Source organism: Miniopterus schreibersii (genome assembly GCF_964146895.1).
Source record: "Miniopterus schreibersii genome assembly, chromosome: 14".
Taxonomy (NCBI): domain Eukaryota; kingdom Metazoa; phylum Chordata; class Mammalia; order Chiroptera; family Miniopteridae; genus Miniopterus; species Miniopterus schreibersii.
Window position 1 is genome coordinate 39,392,735 of NC_138114.1, and position 23,790 is coordinate 39,416,524.

Sequence of the window (23,790 nt, forward strand, 5' to 3'; positions counted from 1 at the left end):
TTAAAGGCTGTAGGTGTGGGGAGGGCTCGGTACTGTAAACCAGGGGCTTCCCGAAGGTTCAGGGACGAGACAGGTGTTAGGCCCTGGAGCTGCAAGATAGGTAATGTCTCAGCAAGGAGAAAGGGGCCCAACGGGCTAATAGCTGCCCTGCCATTTCCCATGCCATGAATGAAAGGTTATAGTTTGGGGGAGTGGGCTGGTTACAGATTGAGAAATACCAATTCAACTCAAGATAACTGGGAGTAATTGAAAATTATGAGTAGGGATGCAGTAACATAGATTTCATTTTTAGACTAGCAATATGGATCCACTCAGGGAGAGAACAGAGCGCTGGAGGCAGGGACTCAAATTAGGAGTCTAGTAGAACCCAGGCATGAGGTGATGAAAGCCTGGATTAATATAGTGGCAATGTTCATAAAGGAAGATTGTACAGTCTTTTGTGACTGATAAAGGAGTTGGAAGGGGAGATGAAAATATCACATATTCTTGTTAATTGAAGGAACTGTGGCATTTCCAAATAAAAATGTCCTGTAGGCAGCTGGAAATCTTAGATCTAAGTTTTGATTGAAATTTTCCATTTAATGCATGAATTCTACCGTATTCCTGCCTGATATCTTCCAAAGATGGTGAGGGGGTTCTCTAATGACAGCCCCCCAAGTCATTGTAACACAACTCTAGATTTCCTTTCATGTGGACTTGGGAGTTTCCAAGTCAGGACAGAAGACAATTTAGGGCATTGTCTGTGCCTGCCCACTCTTTGTACTAAGTACTCATTAAGTATTTCTTGAACTTCATAGCACCCCAAGGGTGGATGAAACCTGAGGAAAAGTAAACAGGGTTGATAACTGAGCCTCAGGCAAAACCTCAAATGAGGGAATGAGGAAGAAGTGTCACTGATGAAGTGCTCTGAAAGAAATTTGAACCAAAGGCCTAAAGTAGGTTTCAAGCAGGACATGTTTTTTTGTTAAGTGCACTCTTCTCTCAATTCACACATCTCTCATAAATTCTTTTCACCTTGTTTTTTAACTGCCAGTCTCCTCTTCTAGGTAACTATTTGAAGGCAATTATTTTGTCTTGTTCAACTTTATGTCCCCAGGGCCTATCAGTGTCTGATATATTTGAGGCACACAGATGTTTGTTAAATGATCACCAAATGCTCTAAAGGACAGAAAATGAAGACAGAAAAAGACTAAAGGTTTTCAGAGGCATTTCATGAGAAGTATCCATTCCCTGATCTCATGTCTTTCACTGCCTGGACAACCAATAAAGGACCCCTTTACTAATTTGAATGGACTTGTTTCTATTCATGTCTGTTAAATGTATCTTTTTTTATGGGTCAGGTTTTTGGCAATATGATTGTAATTTAAGAAAATGTCCCCGAAGGAAGAATACAACATTAAGTTGGTTCACTTAAAAATAGATGCATTGAGATAGACTCTCAAAAACATGGTTTTCCTCTTTCTAAGGCTATATAGGAGCTTGGATGAATCATTAAGGAAATGAAAGCCATAGGTTCAGTAGTAACTCACTGAACTGTCCTCTCATTCATAAATATAGGTAATGTTAGCTTATAAGAAGATAGGATTCAGAAGTGGCTTTGGAATAAGAAATACATATTTATATAAGTAAAATTAGAGGCAGTCTCAGCCGTAGGCCAGTTCAAAAACACCTACTTATCTTATAATATAATTACAACATGTTAGAGTACAATTTTTTGTTAGTTAACCAGTATTATTAAAAAGGTTTTTTAATGGGAAATAATTCTTGTTGCAACTTGCGAAGTCAGAACCATATCTTCCTTCTTTCTCAACCTTGTAAATGAGAAAAGGAGCTACCCTAAGCACCTGCTGCACAAATGGAACCCTCAGCTACTTTCACAGTCAAGTTAATAAATTAACATCTTGTGCTTAACTCCCCCCACCCTCCCATCTTTCCAATCTCTGGGCAGGGGAGGGGAGTGACAGCAGACAGAAAACAGAGAAAAGGATGAGGTTCCTCACGGCAGTAGCTATTCCTGGGGAAATGAAGCACAGATACCACAACACTATTTTATTAGGGGTTTCATTAAGATTAAATCTCTAGGAATGAGGGAGTCAGTTAGGGGGCACGAAACCCATGAAGCCTCCTCAGATTTCATAGTGAACCACAGGCTCAGGCTCTTTGGTGGGATCGCCGCCTTGTTCCAGGTACAGATTATTATAAGGATACTGCTTTGGCCCCTAAGGAAAAAACACAGGTCAGCAAGAACAATATACATCCAGCCAACACCTGGCTACATCCTGCTCTGAGTTTAATAGTCATGCACAGTAAATGGGTATGCAGTAGCCTCTGGTCAGATCCAGCTGGGCTAGAATGGCAGGAAGAGCGCTCCTCTTTCCTGTTAAGCCCAAGGCAGAGAGAAAGCCTAGATTGTAAGAGAAGTGGTGCCTACTCTCTGTGCATGTGTATGTGTATGTATGTGTGTTTGTGTGTTTGTGTGTGTGTGTGTGTGTGTGTGTGTGTGTGAGAGAGTGTGAGAGAGAGAGAGAGAACGAGAGAGAGCACCAGGGAGAGCTTTCTAAATGAGACGATGCATCCATCCATCCCACTCTCTCGGGGTCGAGACAGACTCAATCTCCTTTAAGTCACTCAGCCTCTAATGGTTCCACCACTAAAGTGGCCTAGCAAATGAGGCGTGCAGGAGCAGCAGTGAGGGAAAGCACAGAGGAGACACGGCTGGGACGTGCTTTAGGGGCTGCTGGCTTTACCAACAAACAGCTGTCAGAGAACACAGCTCAAGGGGAGGAGAAAAGGGTGATGTGCTTACAGAACTGAAAAATGGAAGAGCCACACTGTGTTTCTTGCTCTCCTGAAGTGAAGTTAGTGCTCACACCAGCCCTACATGCACTCTTCAGCCTGAGGCCCCTGGGGCTTGGTAGGAAGGCTCGTGTCAGTGCACACAGACATACCAGCTACCATCAGGACATTGATTATCTCTGCAGAGGTAGCACTGAGCAGCCAACTGCAAACACAGCAGCTTCCCTGCTTTCAGTTCCTTTCCTTACAATCTATCCTGCAGACTACTCCCAGATTAATCTTCCTAAAAACCTAGCTTTCCTTAGGTCATTCTTCTGTTCAAAAACCCAACATGGCTCCTGGCTGCCTAGAGGCAGACCAAGTCGTCACTGTATCCCCAACCCCTAGCATGGTCTGGACCTTGTATACAACAGGAACTTCATAAATATCTGTTGAATTACTGTGTTCCTATACCATTAAGTCCAAATCCCTTAGCAATGCAGTAAAAGCTGTCCAACCTAACTGATCAGCCCACCTCACAATAATTTTTAACACAGCAACTTCCACATCTGATTTCCCAGGACATTGGAATTACCTGGGGACTTGTTAAATATTGATTCTAGAATCCCACTGTGGAGCTACTGAATTAGTTTTTCCAGGAAGTGGAGCCCAGGAATCTGAATTCTTAGCAGTTCTCCAGGTAACTAATGCAGCTAGTTATCTAGGAATTATTTTATATGCTTGCTCCACTCCAGCTAAATCACTCTCCTTTTCCTTTCTCCCGTTTTCTCTTGCCCTAAATGTTCTCTCCACTTCTTCCTACCACCCAAAGTATATATATACATTTTAGGGTCGTTTAACCCTTCTCCTTAATAGCACCTCATATCCCTCAGCACAAACATTCACTATACACACATACACAAAAACTGTGCGAGGTTCCTATATCTTTGTTCAAATGTTGCTCATCGTGTCATTTACCTAAGTTTTCTTCTTATTCAAATTCAACTTCCTTAAAGCTAGAGAGTATTTTTTCTGTCTTTTACATTCTCCAAAATATAACTGTCTATGCTTGTAGTAAACTGGCATGTTTCTCTCCCTCCTTCCCTCTCTCTGAAATCAATTTAATTGCTTCCAATACCCCATAGGAGGTACTCTTCATACCTCTAAAAAGGATAATGCTTCTCTCTAGATTACATGATTCTACCTTGAAAGATCACTTGAAGAAATATAATTGGTAAGTACAGTCCCCAAATGGCAACTCTAGAGACTAGCTGGCTTCGACATTCTCATTTCTCACGGAGTCCTAAACTGTTTCTTCTCACTCAGACTGACGGAAGATGTAGGCATGGAGCAGTGCTCTGGTACTTGTGCCAGGCCAATGTATAAGGTCCTCTATAGGCTGTCCCAGGAAGCCAAGCTTGGTATTGGCTGGATCCCTACTCCAGAGACTTTATTCCCTCAGGAAACAGGGCTAAGTAAATGTGTCCAAGAAAGTACTTTTCAGATACTCACCACGGGCTGGTAGGAGGGATAAGTCTCCCCCACCCAAAACATGAACAGCATGAAGGCCACAAAACCGAGGAGGCTCTTACACATGACATCCCAAGAAACAGGCGTGGGGGACGTGTCCACACGGTTCCTGATATACATATCTAGGTCCCAGTGAATCTAAGGCAGAAAGGCAGATAATTGTCACTGCTCTTCCTACAAAAGCAGGCAGTCCAGAGTGATCAGAGCCTGATACAGGGCTTGATAAAGGCATTCTACTGCCCCAGGCTATATTCTGAAAGAAAAAGTTTGAGATACTTTGGTCCACAGGACTAGATGCTGGTTTATGGTTAGTTTCTGCTGACCAGAGACAGCTCAATCATGAAAATTTACAGAGCTTGTTAATTCCCAGAAGTCCCATTCCACATGCTACACATGGGACCTCAGATTTCAGATCAATGGATTTTGCTTCCTTGGGCAGAAAACCTTAGTGTTACTTGGACAGAGAAGTGCTATTTGAGCTAAAGAAATAATCCCCAGGAATACATTAGGAAGAAGGAAGAAAGGTTAAATGGGATATAGTTCTCTCACCGGTTCACCCCAGTTCAATCTCAGGTCTGAGTGGTCCCACTCATACCACGGATCCCTCTCGTGCTGTGAGCGGTCAGGGAGCTTTGGGTAGTCGCCATACCTGAGAGACAGTAAAAACTTCTGGAAGGGGCTCTGAGCAGTGTCTCTCAGATAATTCAGTCTCCTCATCTCAAAGATAAGAAACCAACTGACAGAGATAACTGCCTCACCTAAGGACAGAGGAATTGACTTTCAAATCAAGATCTCAATTTCTAGTCACTAAGCACAGAACTAACCACAGAAGTACAAATTGTAATTAAAAGTTCATGTCAGTCGTGCTGGCATGGCTCAGTAGCTGAGCATTGACCTAGGATCCAGGAAATAGCGGTTCCATTCCCGGTCAAGGCACATGCCTGGGTTGCAGGCTTGATCACCAGTGGGGAGCCTGCAGGAGGCAGCTATCAATGACTCCCTCATCACTGATGTTTCTATCTCTCTCTCTCCTTCTCCCTTCCTTTCTCTGAAATCAATAAAGACATTAAAAAAATTTCATGTCAAATCCTGAAACATTATAACATCATAAGCTTTTCTTACCTTCTTTCAACAAAAAGAAAAAAGTCATATAATGTTATAATGTTAGGCCTGGAAGGGCATTAAGTTATGTCATTCTGATTTCTTCATGAGACAGAAAATGAAACTGAAGTTTAGGGTCTGAACCCAATGGGGTCACCCAGCTAATTGGAATAAAAACAAAAAGGGGCAGATTAGAAAAGTATTCTTTTCATAGCATCTGTGTTCCTCAACCACTGAGTTGGCATAATCTCCATGTTTCAAACACCTCATGGCACTTCTTGCTAAGTTGGTTTTTCCCCAACAAATCCAGGTTCAACTTAATACAGACAGCTATCAAGGCTACTCTTGTCCACAACACAATAAAAGACATGGGAAATGATGACAAGTAGACATATATCACAGAAAGTGATTGGAAAACAAGACGAATTGGAGCTGCTGAAACCACTACTGAATGCGTGATGCTAGGACAGAAAATGAGGGTGCTGGTAATCATTTCAGATAATTAAGCATAGAGATGTTATGTGGCTATGGGGGCGGGAGGGGGGATAACATCAACTAGAGTAAGGGAATTGGCTGTTTAATCTGCTTTACAGTTGCTAGGATTTCCACAGCCCCAACAGCAATGATATTTTTTAAAAAAGAAATATACACAAATATAGAGTACTCCATCTCCAAATAAGGTTCTCATGACAGGAGTCCAGTTCCAGCCCGATCACGTGCCTGGATGACAGCACCTGAGCCCAGCAGATGCTCAATCCAAATGAAACCTTGCGCTCCGCATGGAGCCAAGGAAGGTTCCTGCTATTCAGAGGTCCTCGGGGAGCTATTAAAACCTCGCTTCCTCATTTGAGAAAACAGCCCGAGCCAAGGAGAAAATTGAAGTCCTCTCGGCTGCAGCTGCTCATTCACCCCCTCCCCCGAGAAAAGCACCCACACCATTGACTCTGAGGGGTCATGGGAAGGTTGGGAAGGTTCGGGGGGCGGAGGAGGAAGGGTCAGAGCGGAGCCACCTAACCCAGCCGCTTTCTCCCGTCACTACCCAGGTGCGAGCAGACCCTCTCTCTCTCACCCCATGCCATCATCTGGGTACGGCTCGTAGTCTTCCACCCGCATGTTGTACTTCTTGGCGGCGGCGGCCCTTTCCTCTGGGGTCCTGGGGTAGGGCCCCGGGAGCATGTCCTTGGTAATGTGGGAGGCTGGAGGGCAGACGAGGGCACGTCAGAAGGCACTCCGACCCGCCTGCCGCCCCGAAGATTTCAACTTGCAATGACTGCGAAGGCCGGAGCCCGACACTTCCAGCGAGACCCTCCACCCGCTCTAATGGCTATACCAACTCCACCTCCGCCCCCCCCGCCCGGACACGGCTGCCGCGCTATCCACGATACCCACACTCCCCCGACACACCAACCCTCAGCCATTCCCGTCCCACACCGAGGCCTCGCCCTTTCTCGCGGACCTGTCCGTGCACCCAGCGGTACCACGTTCCGGGCTGCCCTTTGCAGCCATCGGACTCCCAGGACCCCCGCCCTGGCCGCCGCCATCTTGACCTTCTTGAAGTTTCACTCCGCGCATGCGCAAAGGCCTGTCACGGCGGCTGAGGCGGGCCAGACGCGGCGCGGAAAACAGGTAGCGACGAAAAGTCCTAAGGGTTCGTCAGGGGGGCGCGTAAACGGTGTGGAGAAGCCAGACGCAAGATGTGCGGGGGGGTAGAGGGGAAGAGGGAAAACTGGGAGGGGAGAACACCAGGCAGGTCACCGCTTTGATATTTCAGATTGTTGTGTCTCTTTTTCTCACTCAGTGGACTGAGACGCATCCAAGAATCATGAGGACTCAGAGCCAGAGCATCCCAGGTGGACAGCTGACCCACCTCCCCCGGGAGCAGTACAAGTAAAGTGAGCCTGTGTTCATCTCTGACTGCTTGCCTTTTTCCTCTCCTTTACTGGCATTTGCTCCATTCATCCCCAAGCGTGATCATTTTTCAAATTCAGCCCTTGGTCTTGCTTGTTTTCCAAATTGGTTGATCTCTTTCACTTGTAAAAATTCAAATATTGCAGATAAAAACTAAAGCCTTGATTGCCACCTCCACCCTCAAACCCTCCATAGAGGTAACCCCATTATCAGTTTGGTGTAGCATAGTTATTATGTAGCATAATTACATAGTTAAGTCGGTGTGTTAGTTTTCTATTCCTGCATAACAAAGTATCATAAATTTAGCAGCCCAAAATAACACAAATTAATTATCTCACATTTTCCACGAGTCAGGTATCCAGGATGGGTTAGCTAGGTGTCTGTCAGCTCAGACCTCATCAGGCTAAAATCAAGGTATTGGTTGGGGCTACTATCTCCTCTGAGGCTCTTTGTCTTTTCCCAAGCTCATTGGTTGTTGGCAGAAATCAGTTCCTTGCAGTTGTTAGGACCAAGGTCCCTGCTTTCTTGCTGGCTGTCAACCAGGAGCCTTTCCTAGAGCCTACCTGCCATTTTCTGCCACATAGTGGTTTGTTTCTTAAAGGCCAACTAGACATCTTCTGTGGCTTCAGATCTCTTTAATTTCTGTCTCTGCCCTCTAGACTCAGATTTAAAGAGCTAGAATGATTAGGTCAGGCTTACCCAGGGTAAATTTCCCCTTTGATGAACTAAAAGTGAACTGATTGGAGACCTTAATTACATTTTTGCCATATAACATAACCTCATTGCAAGAGTGATAACCTATCATATTCATAAGTCCTATTCTTCTTCAAAGGGAGAGACTTATATAGGGCATGTACCCCATGGAATGGAAGTCTTTGGATCCATCTTAAAATTTGACTGCTGACAGAAGAACTAAGTAAGCAATAGAGGTAATTGATAGGGCCTTTTATAATCAATATAAATTGTTTGAATATGTGGGATGCTCATGCTTGGTAACTATAATAACATTGGTCCCATAGCAAACATATCTTTAAGTAGGAGAGATGGTGACACAGGTAGAAAAATCAAATGATGCTAAACAAACAAAAAACCTATCTTTGATTTTAGAAGAATTCAACTTGCCACATATCTTTTGCCTAGACCTTCAGAGCAACCTTTGCCCAACATCTATCAATCTGACAATTGCTTTTCCTTCTGACTTCCTTAGGTAGGTCAAGAATTTGCTTCTCTCCTGACTCATTAGTGTAAAATTTAAAGCTTCACTAAACTTGCCCCCTCCTTTGCTTTTTGTGTAGGCTTGGGCACACTGAGGCAGCAATAATATTTGGCGAATTGGTTAACCAGGTTAGCAACCCTAACTAGTGGGAACATTTAGCCCAGGTTTTCATGGGCGGGGCCTAGGGTGTAGACCTGTTGGTCACCATTAGGAGGAGCTTCTCTCAGGTCTTGGCTCTGCGTTTTTATGGCTTCTGGACCGCTCTCTCTCGCAGCCCATCTCTATGGTTTCCGTTGTGTTTTATCAGGAATAGCCTGAGCTTCCGCTTCCGGTGGGGCCGTCCCCAGCGGCGGAAATGGCGGCTACCGCGGCGGAGGCCGGGGCCTCAAGCTCTGGAGAACCCCGGGAGGAGGCTGAAGTCCTCGGCCTCGCCTGGAATGAGTCCCAACTGCGAAGTTATAGCTTCCCGACCCGACCCATCCCGCGTCTGAGTCAGAGCGACCCCCGGGCGGAGGAGCTTATCGAGAATGAGGTGGGGGGCGGGGCTGCGTCCCAAGAAGGAGCAGGGGAGGGAGCAGGTTGGGAGGAGAGGTCAAAGGCGAATGTTGATGGAAGTAGGGGACTGGCTGGGCCGTGGACTAGGGCCTGAAGGAGGCTGGAGAGGGAGGCGAGGAGAAATGGGACTTGAGGGGTTCATGTTGGTTAACAGGAGAAGTTATTCTGAAGTTGGGAAGTAGTTGGAATCATCCACCAGTTTCTCCGGACGACTTCATTTGTGTTTGTTCACCTGGTGTTTTCGTTTAGGAGCCTGTGGTGCTGACCGACACAAATCTTGTGTATCCTGCCCTGAAATGGGACCTTGAATACCTACAAGAGAATATTGGCAACGGAGACTTCTCTGTGTACAGTGCCAGTACCCACAAGTTCTTGTACTATGATGAGAAGAAGATGGCTAATTTCCAGAACTTTAAGCCAAGGTCTAACAGGGAGGAAATGAAGTTCCATGAGTTTGTTGAGAAACTGCAGGATATACAGCAGCGAGGAGGGGAAGAGAGGTAAGTTCCCAGATGATGCTTCTCTGTTGGCTCTAAGGCATATATTTTCTTTTCCTGTACTTGTTTGAGGATATGGAAGAGTTGATTATCTAAATTGAGCGTTGAGGGAATGATGATACTTGAACTTGGACTCTCTAGTTCTTCGTCATCTTCATAGAGTGAGAGTCACAGTTGCCTACAAGGGTCAAACAGTAGGTGAACAAAATGAGTGAAGTTGTTTAGGTGAAAATTACCATGAGGCTGAATGTGTACTCCCTGTTCAAAGTCAGAAGTCATTATTTGACTTGTTTCCATTTGGGAGTTCAGTTTCATGATTGCCAGATATTATGATTTTTTTAAGAGAAGCTAGAAATCAAGGTTTTTATTTAAAATCTTTTTAACTCTTAAATGTGTCCAGTTAATTCAAATTTTAAAAAATGCCGCAAGGGACCAAACAGAAATGTCTGTTGTTGGATTTAGCCTTGAGAGTACCAGCTTGCAGCCTAAAGTATTAGGCTGGCTGGGGATAGTTAAAGCTGAAGGATTGTATAAATCCTTATGATTCTGGGGTGAAGGATATCAGGATTCTCTAGCTTAGGGAAAATCATATTAGATTGGGGGAGTGTATATTGATGTTCCACGTTGTACTGGTGATTAGCAAGCAAAACACACACAGGAGTGGTTGTTTTTCTCTGTTTTTATCCCTGTTTATGAGGACAGTCTCTTAAGTAGGTTCCAGACAGCATTGCATCTGGGAAATTGCTTTCCCTAAGCACTTAATGATGAATGATCATCTCCATCTCACATTTGGTGCCCAATCCTAGCCTTCCTGCCTCTGTTCTTTTTCTGACTCCCTGTTAGTAGTATGGGGCTGAGTGAATGAATTTGAAATATCTTTTTTCTATCTTCCTGACACTTAGCAGCTATCACAATGGTAGGGGTTTTACTAAAAGAGTTTTCAGAGTCTGAACTACGATTAATCTGTTATTTTTGTTTTATAAGGATTGGTTTAGTTGAATCATCTCATTCATTACTTTGCTTGAAATTAGTACACATACACATCCAGTGTTCAAATTGAGAGCTATTTAAACAGTGCTGGTGGAGTGTAATTCCATTTAATGAACATATGCACTGAATGAGCTTGAGATAAGACACCTGAATCCCCTGGTTCCTCCATCACTTTGTTTCTTATCTCCTATAATGAGAGCATTTCCCCTCACTTAAGTATGAGTTAAGAGTGTAGTCTGTACTTTATGGGTGATTCAAGGAAAAATTTTTCCTGTGTACAAGTTTTGCCCTACCAGCTGACTTTAGCACCAACCAGCTCCACTACGTAATTATACATGTTGTGATTCTGGGGTAAAGGGTATCCTCTTTGAGCTCTTTTGAGTATTTACTGTTCAGGTATAACAGAAATTGTTTAGATTTATGTTTCGTGAATGATCCTGCCTCTTTAAAAGTTATTTGCAAAATTTTTGTATGTGTATGTATGTTATAATCTCTGGGAAGAGTCCAAAGGTTGCATTTGAGTCTTGAGGGTTCCTTGTCCCAACAGGTAGCTAATGTTTCCAGCTCATTAAGATTCTAGTTAAAGTTGCCTTAAACATCTAATTCCAGGCATTTGAGATACCTTTGAGTCTTTTGAAGTAATAGTCTCAGGATCAGGAAAGGGCTGCTTCTGTATCTTGCCTTCCAGCTTGTCCCCTTATTAATGTCTCTTGTGGGGCTTAAGTGTGTCTGGGTTTTCCTATACCTTAAGTAACTTCTGATCTTCCTCAGGTGTATTAGGAGCCTTGGGCCTGCAGAAAGCCTGATGAGGCATCTTCCTTCAGCTATAGAAGGCTGCTATATAGAGGTGGCTGAATCAGTTAAGATAAACTAGGTTTCAGGCCAGAGCTCCACAACTTTATTTCCACTCACACTACATGTTCATCACTAGTCACCTGGAGGAGGCTCTGCTCTTTTTTTATTTTTATTTTTATGAAACACTTCTCAAATTTGTGTGTCATTCTTGCGTGGGGGCCATGTTAATCTTCTCTGTATCGTTCCAACTTTAATATATGTGTTGCCGAAGCGAACACAGGAGGACGCTCTGCTCTTAATCATCTTTTTCACTTCAGGACCCAGGCTGGCCCAGTAGCTGCTATCTGAAACTTTGCATTTGCTGTGGCAGTGGGCAAAGATGTGGTACTGGTGTGTATTGGTTCCTAAGATTACAGTTTGGAATCAACACAAGTTGCTTCTGTGGACATTTCATTGGCCAAAGCAAATTAAATAAGCAAAGCAAGTTAAATGGCTTCAAGAGGGTACAGAAGAATAAAATCTCCCACAGGAAAGGAACTAGCTCTTGGTGAACAGTAATATAATCTATTACAGCAGTCATTGAGGGTCAAAGGGGATGTCTTAGGCCCTAAGAGTCTCTGGAACAAAGCTGATTTATCATTGTAGGGTCTGTGGATAGACTTTGAGGAATCTATGAAAGAAATTGTATGAAAGTTCTGTATGTATGTGCATTTTTATGGGGATCCTTCCTTGGATTCTTAAAGGATTTATGCTGTGACCCAGAAAAAGTTAATCACTTCTTTAAAATAACTTTGGGGTTGAACAGATTCCACAGGATAGGTAAGGATTCAATTCTGTGAGAATCTGTGTTGGTTAAGATTCACATGACGGGTGGTGTTCTCTGTGGGAGATGCTGGTGTGGATTTAGGCTTAAATTTCCAGATGTGGGGAGGCCATGCCAAGGGACTATGTGTACATGCACTAATGGGATCTTCTTCTTGGGGAACATAGGTTGTATCTGCAGCAAACACTCAATGACACTGTGGGCAGGAAGATTGTCATGGACTTCTTGGGTTTTAACTGGAACTGGATTAATAAGCAACAGGGAAAGCGTGGCTGGGGGCAGCTGACCTCCAATCTGCTGCTCATCGGCATGGAAGGTAAGAAATCTTTCAGAAAGCAGCATAGCTTGGAGTCATACAAACCTGGTTCCTAATCCTGTGTCCACTCTTTATTTGCTTCTTGACTTTGAACAAGTCACTTAACTTTCTCAAGCTTCAGCCACCTCATCTGCAAAGGGTCCATATTTTATAAATAGCTATGAAGATGAAATAAGATAAATTATGTTGTCTTTAAGTTAGTTTCATAAACTCTTAAAAAAAGTTTCCTTTTCCCTTTCTCAGTTACTGTGTGAATGTGTATGCTCAGATATTAAGGATTTCTGAAATATTGCTCTTCTCTGTTGGATCTGTCTGTATTCAAAAGATTTTTATCCCAGTAAAAGGGGGAATGTATTTTTCCAGTATAAACTGAACCTTAATTTCTAAACAGGTAATACATTCATGGAGTTAAATTCAAAAGGTATAAATAGGTATGTAATGATAAATCTCTCTTCCACTCCTATTTCTCAGCTTCCCAGTTTCGCTCCCTGGAGGCACTGCATGTTATTAGTTGCTTGTATATCCTGCTAGAGAATTTTATGCACACACAAGCAAATATGTGAATATGTTCTTTTGTGTGTGTTTTTTAAATTTCTGAATAAAAGCAGAAGCCTTTAATTTCCAGCCAGAAGAAGGAGAGCTACTTATTTCATTCTTATTTTTATTGCCAGCACTAGCTCAGTGTCAGGTCCATACTTAGTAAATGGTGAGTAAATTGGGTTGAACGAGGAAACAAAGTGATTATTCATTGTTATTCACCACTGGGTTCTGAAGTCTCTTCCCCCTTTGATTATCCTTTCTTCAGATTCAGATGCAGCTTATGGATTGACTCTTACCTGTCCCTTTGAAACCAACTCTTGGTTGACCTGCCAGGAGCCAGTTCAGGTTTACTTGACTCTGTGTTTTTCTGTTGCCTTCTGATCCTGTGGTTGAGTACAGACAAGTGGATTTGTCAGGTAGAGTTGAGAGAGCAGATTTCCTTTGGATATGCCAGGGACGCTGTCTTGGCCTATCCAGGCAGACCTGGAGAATGTTTTCTACACCATGCCCTGCATTCAAGCATTGTACAAAGGATAAACAACAGACATGGTCCCAGTTATAAAAAGTAGATAGAGCATATACTAGGCAGAACTAATTCAGGGTGGCATTTAAAATAATTTGCCTTGCCCTGGCCGATTTGGCTCAGTAGTTAGAGTGTCTGCCTGCGCACTGAATGGTCCCGGGTTTGATTGCGGCCAAGGGCACGTACCTTGGTTGCAGGTTTGAGCCCCGGCCCGGTCAGTTGGGTGCATGCAGGAGGCAACCAATCAATGTCTCTCTCTCTCACATCCATTTCTTTCCACCCCGCCCCCCCCAAAAGCAATGGAAAAAATATCCTCAGGTGAGGATTAAAAATAAATAATTTGCTTTATTCAAATTATATGACACTCTTTAGGAACCTGATATGCTTACTTCTATGAGAATCAACAGCCCCAGTGTTGCTCTAAGAAGCGTTGCATCCCACAGGTGTGTTGAAGTGGGAGGAAAGGTTGAGAATCTTTGCACTCCGAAAGAGCTACCCAGGTGTGCACTCCCTCCTGGGAGCATGCCCGCACCTTTCCCTTTCTTCTGTTTTTTCCCCACAGGTGTGTGTCTCCTAAACTCTAAGGGTTCCCATGAGACTTGCGGGGGGGGGGGGGGGGAGGGGGGCGGGATGGTCAGTGATAGCTCATCCCAGGCTAACCCCCTGAACCTGTCTCCAAGGTCCTCTTTTCTCTGACTCTCCAGTGAGCTGACAGCAGCCACACCTTGTCTTTCCCATAACCTTTCTAGAGAGCCAAAGCAGCCCTGCCTGCCTAGTCTCTCTTCTATTGCTTCTATCCTAGGCTCTTCTTTGTTTCACTTTCCTCAGCTTTAATAAACATACTCTCAAAGTAAAAAAAAAAAGAGCTACCCAATGCAAGGACCGTATTCATACAGCTGAGAAAATGACAGGTTAACTCCATCAAAGATCATGCATGCATTGCTGATACCAGTCATTTTAGTTGTTTCTAACTCTTGTTTTCCTGCCCTTGAATTCTTGCCATAGTCAAGAAGAGTATAAGCATATATAATATATAATTTGATAGACTTGTATCATTTCGAAGTGCTATTGCTTCCACTAAGGTCAGCAGCCATCATTTAAGAAAGTCTACTTTACTAATTGATGCTGAATCCTTATTGCTATACTTATTACTGATGAAAAGTGTAACACCACCCTGGCTGGTATGGCTCAGTTGGTTGGGCATTTTTCCGTGCACGGGAAAATTGCTGGTTCCATTCTCGGTCGGGGCATATGCCAGGGTTTGCCAGCTCTATCCCAGGTAGGGGGTGTGCAGGAGGCAGTTGATCAATGTTCTGCTGTCACATTGATGTTCCTCTTTCTTCCTGTCCCTTCCTCTCTAAAAATCAATAAAAATAAATTTAAAAAAAATACCCCCTCAAGTATATATATATTTTAAAAGTGTAACACCTAATTTGCTGAGAGTTTAATTGCCATCTCCCTGATTCTATCTGATTTTTTTATTAGGAACTTTTAGCTGAGTGCGCAGGCTGGTTTCTCCAGCACTGGACCCTATGTTCCAGCCTGTGCAATAGAGGCACTGCTCTGAGTAAGAAAATGTCTTTCTTCTTACAGGAAACGTGACACCTGCTCACTATGATGAACAGCAGAACTTCTTTGCTCAGATAAAGGGCTATAAGCGATGCATTTTATTCCCTCCGGATCAATTTGAGTGCCTCTACCCGTATCCTGTTCATCATCCGTGTGACAGACAAAGCCAGGTGAGCTAGTGATCTGAGGAAGGTAAAGAGTTCCTTGAGGATCCAAAGTTGACATGTCTTTCCCCTTCCTTGTGGTGGTGTGCCAGGTTTGGACAAACTCAGAGGATAATTTCACAGTGTAGCTCATACCGGGTGGGGCAAAAGTAGGTTTATAGTTGTTCATAGGGAAAATAATATAATAATAAATAATACAAGAATAAACTGTTTCATGTACTCACAACTGTAAACCTACTTTGCCCCACCCTGTATATCCCAGGCCCCTGTGGGTCCCCAGATGTTTATAAGTATAAACAGCCTCATAGAGCTAATTCTGGAGGGCAGACCCTGTCATTGATGCTGATGGAGTTAGGTCACCCTATTTGATTGGATTACAAGTTCATGGACCAAAATGGGTTATGTCTCTATTGGATTTAATAGTTGTTTTCTTTTGTCATGGATGCTACTATTTGATAAAAAAGAGGTTGAATAGAATTGAGATGTGTTACTTAATGTCTTTTCTGGATCCAAGTGAGGTATATGGTTGACTTTGTGGCCAACCAGAGAGGTCTTTTTTGTTTCTTAAGGTGAAAGCTGCCTAGCTACTTCATGTAGGAGTCTTGACTGGTTAGAATGTGTGTCTGGGAGAAAGTGTTTGAAGGTTTGGGTGAAGGATGAGTCCTCATTCTTATCTGCAGACCGTGAGTAGGTTCTCTGACTGGCAAGCTATGATGATTGGCTTCTGACCTCTGGAGCACTGAGGCCTAGGATTCATTATCACTCAACATTGAGCATGCCTATCTTTCATCATTCTCTGAGAGAGTGCGTGTACGTTTAATGTGTATTGTGTCTTCTGCTAGGTATAAATTTTAGTCATCTCTTTTTTTTATGGCGTCTTTCTAAACTACCAGAGTAGCTTTTACATAGTAGTTAATGATAAAAATTTGGTGATTGACTGATTTTTTTTTTTTTCTTTCTCTTGAACCTCTCAGGTGGACTTTGACAATCCTGACTACGAGAGGTTCCCCAATTTCCAGAACGTGGTTGGTTATGAAACAGTGGTTGGTCCTGGTGATGTTCTTTACATCCCAATGTACTGGTGAGGATGGGGCTAGGACTGGGGATTCTTGGGAGCTGTCTTTCCCATTCCCTGGAAAGCCTTATCTGTGTCCCTTATGAATTGTGGCAGGATTGATCTTATGTGATCTACAGGAAGATTGGCATATCCAGATGTGAGCGTATATACTGAACATGGGGGAAATGACAACCGTATCTCTTGCCCCAGGGTGTGTTTGAAAGGATGAGCATTAAGATACTGTCTTCATTATTTCCCTTAGCTGGATTCAACCTAGTTTTCCATCCCTCCTTCTGAAAAGTATTGGTGGCAAACAGGAGCCTGTTTATTTTCTTGCAGGTGGCATCATATAGAGTCATTACTAAATGGGGGGATTACCATCACTGTGAACTTCTGGTATAAGGTGAATATGGATATTTTTTCTAGGTGGGACTTGGGTGAGGTAGGTGTAATATATTATTTGGGGTCAGGGTGGGGAGGTTGGCTATCTCTAGAGTGATTTCCAGGTCTTTGGGGAGATGAAGAGGGATGGGCCTGAACTGTGTTTCTTAGAAGGGAGGATGGTGCCTAGGAATAGTGTATGACACTGAAGCCTTCTTCTAAAGGCATTTCCTGAGCTGCTGCTTCCTTTGCAGGGGGCCCCTACCCCTAAGAGAATTGAATATCCTCTCAAAGCCCATCAGAAAGTGGCCATAATGAGAAACATTGAGAAGATGCTTGGAGAGGCCTTGGGGAACCCACAAGAGGTATGTGGCTGTCCCAAGGTGGCACTCCTAAGGTTCGGTGGGCAGTGACCAGGGAATGTAAGGGTTGGTGTTACATTCTCCATAGCTCCTCTCTTTCAGTATCTGGTGTCCTCTCCATAGAGGTTATGGGTATGTTCAGAAAAGCCTCATTTTCTGGTGAGAGCTGGGCTTAACTGGCATATCAGTTATAACCTGTTCCATGCTAGTGGTAATGGGGCTTGTGTGCCAGCTGGGGACCCCTGAGGGGATTCTTCTGGAACAGGAAGCAAGCAGTAAAGCATTCCCTCACACACTCCCAGTTGTGCCAAGGCTTTTCTAGGTAATGTTGAGACCTGCTTCCCACACAGGTGTGCCAGTCGCCCATCAGGCAAATGGGGGAGGTTTGTATTTATAACACTCTTGCCTCCATCCTGTGGATATCCTCAGCATCCAGAGGACCTGTGGGGTTGGGAGATGGCACTAGCCTCAATTGCAGGTGATTTTTTTCAGGATATAAAGGCATGTAACTTTCTTAAGGCACATTTAAGAAGCATGCAGACAATCAGTCTGCGTGACAGACTGACCTCTGTCAGTTGGATGCTGCTTACAAATACAGGTATTGTGTGAGGGAAGATAATACAAGGTAGACCCAAAGGAGGGAGCAGAGCCATCACCTAAAATGCTGGGTTGACCTCCAGAAAGAGAGTTGGTTAGAGGGTTTACAAGGTTGCATGAAAGCCTCGTCCCTGCCCTTGGCTGGACATTGTCTCTAGACTTACCCCTGTCTGGCTCCAGGGTCAGGGAACAGGCAGTTCTGACTGGCTCCTCATGTCTTTTCACAGGTGGGGCCCTTGTTGAACACAATGATCAAGGGCCGATACAACTAGCCTGCCAGGAGTCGAGGCCTCCTGCCAGGAGACTGCTAGCTCGTCCACACCGCTTCATTGAGGACAGGAGACTCCAAGCACTAGTATTGCACTCAGCACTTAATGGACTGGACTCTTGCCATGGCCCTGGAGGCAGGTGTTTGGGGCAAGGCAGGGTGGTTGGCGCGCCACTCTCATTTGGAGGGACTTCGTACCCTTGCCTCTGTGCCCCAGCACCTTCCTTCCCTGCCCCCCTAAAGTTCTGCATTCAGTGTGTGGAGTTCCAGCTTCTGGTTTTCATCATGTCTGTGTGTGTCAGTCTCAACCTCGGGATGTGTGTATGTGTGTGTGTGCATGCACACACGTGTGTGTCTGTTCCTTGCGCCCTTCTGGGTCAGGACCCCACTCTGGCTCTCAGACCTATCTTCTGCAACCTCTGTGCCTCAGCCTGAGATAGAGGAGATGCTCTTGGATGCCTGCTACATCTGGACTGCAGGGCCAGAGCTATCCTGATGTTTAGGTCAGGCAGCTTCCTTCATATTTCACAGAATCAGGCTCCAGGCTGGGTGGGAATGGCTACTGGGACTTTAATGGGGAAAGTGAGAAGGAGGCTTGCTTTGAGAGCCTCAGGAGCTTCCTATGAGAGAAAATTAGACAGGTTCCAACTTGGACCTTCATGCTCAAGCCATACATAGAAAAGAGCCTTGGAATACAAGAACCAAGGATTGTGCGTAAGTTTAAATTGCAGGCACAGCTCTCTTTCAGCACCAGCTCCTGCTCCCTGTGCTGGGTACCAAGGGAGCCCTCCTCCCAATGGCTTCTCAAGGGGTGCACACCTCTGTTTGGGGGGTGTGTGTGTGTGTGTGTGTGTGTTTTCACACTGGCCTGCCTCTGCTTTCCAAGTTTCTCTACTGCTTAACCTTGTCCAGTGGGACATACAGTGGGAACCCCAGGGCAGTACTGCATGACCTAACCTAAAGATTTTAAACTCAGTTTTAGCCATTGGATGTTGGCCAGGTGTCACTGCAGCCTGCCTGAGGCTGACTGGCAAGGACCTCTTCTGCCCAGGCTACATCCTCTATGCCTATGGAGCCTCCTGGCTGAGTAGACAAAATAGGGTCAAGCTTTGGCAGCTAATTTACCACCTGTCATCCACCTCATGGCAAGGACAAAAATTTAGCCTTGTCTCTTAAAGCCAGCGCCTCTGCCAGACCCCACTGTAGTGTTCCACAAACACCCTCAAAAGTCAGGGCAACTGGTGGAACCCAGAAGTGTAATTTTCTTTTCTGTTCTTAGCTACTCATGGGAACCCCTCTCAGGGCTGCAGCTTACAACTAGCAGCTGTGTACTGCACAACTCAAAGGGCCATCGTTCATTTCTAGTCAGTGGAAGTGGGGCCCCTGGAATTGGGCAGTGTGGTGGCCCTGTATCTTGTCACCTCCACTTCCATCTCTGGGTTTATATATATTTTTTTTTGCCAAAGGTTTACTTCCAGTGTCTGAGCTTTGGCTCTCACCCCCAAAGCTCAGTTTACAGTTACAGTGCACTGATGGACTGAGAGGATGTGTGTGTATTTTAGGGGGGGGGGTGTTTATTTTTAGCACCCCATTCTGGGGTTCTCTGATGCAGTGTGTGTGCGTAAACATGGTACCTTCTCAAGTGTAGTTCTTTCAAATATAGCCAACGCTGGAAAAAGTGATTGCAGTGATCTCCATCCCTCTATCTCCTTTGGGAAAGAGGAGCACACAAAACATGGCAGATGGAGGATAAACTTGACCATGACCACACTTTGAAAGGTAGCAGGTGGTTTTTATTCTCCTTAGCAGGTCTGCTGCATTTCAGGCTCAGCCTGCAAAGGTGGTGATGTGCAGCAGGGAGGTGGGTGCCGCTCAGCTGGTCCTTGCTGGGTGCTGTGCTGACACAGGTCTCACCTAAGGGGACTGAGGGGCAGGACCCCACACAGGAGTGGTTGTGATCCTTGAATGTAATAGTGACCCCTGATTACTAGACACCTAATGTGTGCCTAGTGTTTTAATCTTTGTTCCTCACTGTCCTGCAAGGTAGGTGTTCTCATTTTACAGCTGAAGAAGTGGGCTCAGAGAGGTTAAGTGATTTGTGGCCATCAGGAGTCCAACCTAGTGCTGTTTGGCTACAAACCCCCGCTGCTCCTTTTCCACCAAACTATGTTGATTCTTTCACCTCCTCGTACTATAGGCCAGCCTCAGCTCTCACTCCATTGGGCACTGTCTGGTGCAGGCAGGCTTAGCCCAAGAGAGTACAGAAGATACAGCACAGGATGAAAGCTCTTCTGGGCTCCAGCTAAAAATATCTGGGGAAAACTGCCTGGTAGCCATATAAGGAGTTAAAAGTGCTGCAAGGAACTATGGTGAGACTGAGTTCTAGATCCTGTTGTGTTACTAGTGTGTCCTTGGATAGGTTTCATAACTTCTCCGAGCATGCTTCTGTCTCAGTAGAATTGAATTTCTAGTTCTAGATAACCACTAAGAACCTTGATTAATGTTCTGCTGTCTCCTTTTCCCCCAAGGAAGAAGTTGAACCTCTTGCCTTTACTTACCTAGGTTAGGGCCATTCGGGCTCAAATTCTGCTTGGGGCAGAGGAAACATTTCTGCTCTGTTGCTTACCCTATTGTGGAGACAGACACCATGGGAAGGTGGGGGTTTGTGCCTGTATGGAGGGTAGCCATGTCGCAAGCTCCCATTTTTACACCAGCAGGTACAGAGGAAACTGCTCTTTTGTGAAGTCAGATATTTGTTGGGGGGTTGGAGTTTGAGGGATAGAGGAGGGGCTGTTCTGGGCATCAGTTGAGCAGATGCCCAGGATGCCTGGGGGAGACCAGCTTCCCCTACAAATCAGAGCTCTAAATTACAAGGTTTTTACCAACGCGAACAGTTGGGGGAAGTCGTCTGCTCTCATTTGCGTAATGGTTTCTGTCACTGGTGATTAGACACAGGATGAAGGAAAAGAAATTTGACAATTAGGAATGAGCCATCATTAATCTGAATCTGTTAGGAGACAGAGAGGGGAAGGATCCTTATCAATGGGCCAGCCAGTGTGGGGAGACCCTCCTTCTGCCCCCCTCTCCCCCAGAGACATACCCTTTTATTGTTCCCACAGGCAGACTGAGCTGGTATTTCTTAAACACTAGGCGGGCCCAGTTCCCAGCCTGAGGTGGGTACAGGAGCACATCTACAGGCATGAGCTAACAGAGAGGTGTCAGGTGCAAACGGCAAAGAATAACTGGAGTAGTTTTGACATGCTATTTGGAAAATGTTTTTGTAATCAACTCCAGATGCCCAACCAGTGGCAAGTATTTACATCCAACACCTCAGAGTGTGGAGAAAACCTGGTCTTTACCCTTCTGCTTAGTTGGAGGAGAAACCACATGAAACAACCAGAGGTGGTAAAACCATGTATCATGCACTCTGAGGACAAGATTAGAGACTGTTGAGGAAGGAAGATTAGGAGAAAGCAGAGCTGTTCTCCAGGTTCCTCCAAGCACCTGGACTCCCCAGGGAGGGATTCTAGGCCTCCCAGCAACATTGATTTTCCCCTACAGTGCAGCTGTAGTTACATGGAGGGCACTCATGCCCCTGCTCAGATGTGTGAGTAGATGATGAGCTTAACTAACAGACTCCTAGGTGTGGAGAGTCCCAACTTGGATCTTCCGAGGTCTCCACGTTTCTTCTTCATCCCTCTGTCTCTTCAGACTTCAAGGATAATACTAATTTGTACCAGTTGGTATTTATTCCTGTCTTGTGACTTTTGGTATGTGGTGGGTTCCTTAGGTCAGATGCTCCTTCAAGGATTGGGGGCAGGTGTTGCAGTGTGGTGGTTGTCCTCTCTGAGAATGTGAACTTCCCAAGGATGGGGCTCCCCTGGTAAATTCTCAGTCTCTGGATTTTCTACCCATCACAGTCCAGTGCAGAATTTAGTAGGGCTGCGGGGAATGGCCCTCAGTGACCAGTTTTACCCAAACAGGGTGAATGCTGGGATGCACCTGGAAGTGACTTGGGGTCCCAGAGGCCTTGAGAGCTCTCCCAGTTTCTCCTAATCAGCCTCCCCCTGCCCAATCTCTCTAGCAACCCCTTTACCAAGGTCCTTTTTCCTAAATAGTTGCCCTTTTCTCAGATGCTCCAGATTGCAAGTGTTTGGATAGAATTTCTCTAGGATCCTTCTCCCTCTCCCTGGGGACATTGTTATTAATCTTAGAGCCATCTTCCTTTTCTGACCTGCCATAGTTCTGTTTATTTACCCAAGGTTAGTCCATTTGTTCTTTGTGTGCTCTGTCCTCCTGCCATTTTGTCCATTCTGTAGATTCCAGTTTAGCTTTTCTAATTCTGGTGGCTCTTTCTGCTAGTCTTCAGCCAACTCTGTTTAATCCTCACAGATCTTGAGATCCTCAGCAGAGCCCTGCTGAAAACTTTTGGTGCATTTCTGGGGGATGAAGCCTCAGACACTGGCAGCCTTGAGGCCTCCAGAGATGGGGGAGGAGAGGGTATCTAAAGAGTTGTGAACGGTGGAGAACCAGTGAGGGGAAACTGGGCAGGAGACTCCCAGGAGTTCAGCCTGGCAAGTCAGGGTGGAAGAACCAAAGTTTGTGTTTCCATCGAAATGCATCTGTGTGCCTTAGGGTCAAGCATTTCAGGGATGTGGGGGTGCATTTTGTGTCTCCTAATTTCTCTCAGGTGTTTTTGGCGATGCAAGTCACCACGTTTAGCTTACCTCTGCATTTCAGTGTTTGCTGGAAGGAAACAGCATATTGAGTAGTCATATGTCAGGAGTGGAGATCTTAGATGAGAAAGGCCCTGGAAGCAGGAGACAGGGACCCAGCAGTCAGCTTACACCGACTGTCTCTTCACTCTTCCAAGTATTTAAGTACAGTAGCTGATTATGGGCCTCATCTCCCCCACCTAAAATCTGGTCTTCGGGTAATATTTTGGGAAGCAGGATGTGTCCTTTAACTTCAGTAAGAAACATTCTAGCACAGTGTTTAAAAGCATGGAGTTTGGAGTCAGGTGTCTTTGGTTCAGATTTCTAGCTTTGCTGCTTGCCAGCTGGGTTTGACTTAATCTCTCTGAGCCTGTCTCCTCAACTGTAATGGTATGTGTGGTAGGGAAGAGGGGTGTTGAAAATATCTACCTCAGGGTGGTTGGATTAACCAAAACAATGTAAAGCTTTAGCACAGTGCCTGGCAAGCACTTAATAAATGGTGTGGTGGTGGTTATATTATTATTATGTGACTTATTCAGAAACTTGATTTCAGTGATTCCTAAGATTTCCAACGATTCCTTCCTTCTCAGTAAAAGCATAGGGAAGAATAAGGAAAATACCCTGGAGAAACCCATGTTGAGCTGGGGGCAGACAGAAGAGCCTTGATACCTAAACCTGCCCCAGAGGGAGGGAAAAAGGGAAGTGTCTGATGTCTTCTGCCTGGTCAGCCAGACTTCACTGCTCTCCACACCAGCCTGGGGGCAGGGTGAGAAGCTATCAGGTAAGAGCTCTCCTTACACTGTGTGAGGGGTGAGGCAGCTAAATGAGCTCCCCTACACCTGGAGAAGCTGGTGCCAATCTCACACTGTGAGACACTGTGGCAGTCAGATCGGGCCCCCTTGGTTCAGTTTTATTCCATGTTCTTTGATGTATTTAAGTTGGATTGTTCTAGGACAGAGGGGCATTCAGAAGAGAATTCAGAAAAATATAAGACAGGGATCTTAGTAGGTACCATTTATGGAGCGCCCCGGAGCATTTTTGTTCCAGATCCTGCACTTGTTCCTACCCATGTGCTCTCAGTTCAGTAGGGGCCATAAGCAGGCAATTA

General features: G+C 45.0%; 2 protein-coding genes across 7 annotated transcripts; one reads left to right on the plus strand and one right to left on the minus strand.

Annotated features, from left to right (window-relative positions):
• Positions 1 to 2,034: 2,034 nt before the first annotated feature.
• NDUFB8 (NADH:ubiquinone oxidoreductase subunit B8) lies at positions 2,035 to 6,947 on the minus strand (the record flags this gene model as incomplete). Its single annotated transcript, XM_081157377.1, has 5 exons — positions 2,035 to 2,219; positions 4,288 to 4,443; positions 4,855 to 4,954; positions 6,476 to 6,602; positions 6,863 to 6,947. 5 exons carry the CDS (start codon positions 6,945 to 6,947, stop codon positions 2,127 to 2,129), a joined length of 561 nt encoding a protein of 186 aa, XP_081013503.1. The 3' UTR covers positions 2,035 to 2,126.
• On the plus strand, positions 6,383 to 23,200 carry HIF1AN (hypoxia inducible factor 1 subunit alpha inhibitor). 6 transcript variants are annotated; one of them, XM_081157373.1, is made up of 11 exons: positions 6,383 to 7,032; positions 7,205 to 7,298; positions 8,147 to 8,243; positions 8,838 to 9,062; positions 9,335 to 9,585; positions 12,358 to 12,506; positions 15,163 to 15,308; positions 16,277 to 16,383; positions 16,699 to 16,762; positions 16,995 to 17,105; positions 17,927 to 23,200. In XM_081157373.1, the coding sequence occupies exons 4-11, from the start codon at positions 8,886 to 8,888 to the stop codon at positions 17,969 to 17,971; spliced, it is 1,050 nt and encodes a 349-aa protein (XP_081013499.1). In that variant the 5' UTR covers positions 6,383 to 7,032; positions 7,205 to 7,298; positions 8,147 to 8,243; positions 8,838 to 8,885; the 3' UTR covers positions 17,972 to 23,200. The 6 variants fall into 6 exon arrangements, with proteins under 6 accessions (XP_081013499.1, XP_081013500.1, XP_081013501.1 ...); XM_081157375.1 differs by having other exon boundaries at positions 7,013 to 7,054; XM_081157374.1 differs by lacking the exon at positions 8,147 to 8,243 and having other exon boundaries at positions 6,969 to 7,032.
• Positions 23,201 to 23,790: the final 590 nt, after the last annotated feature.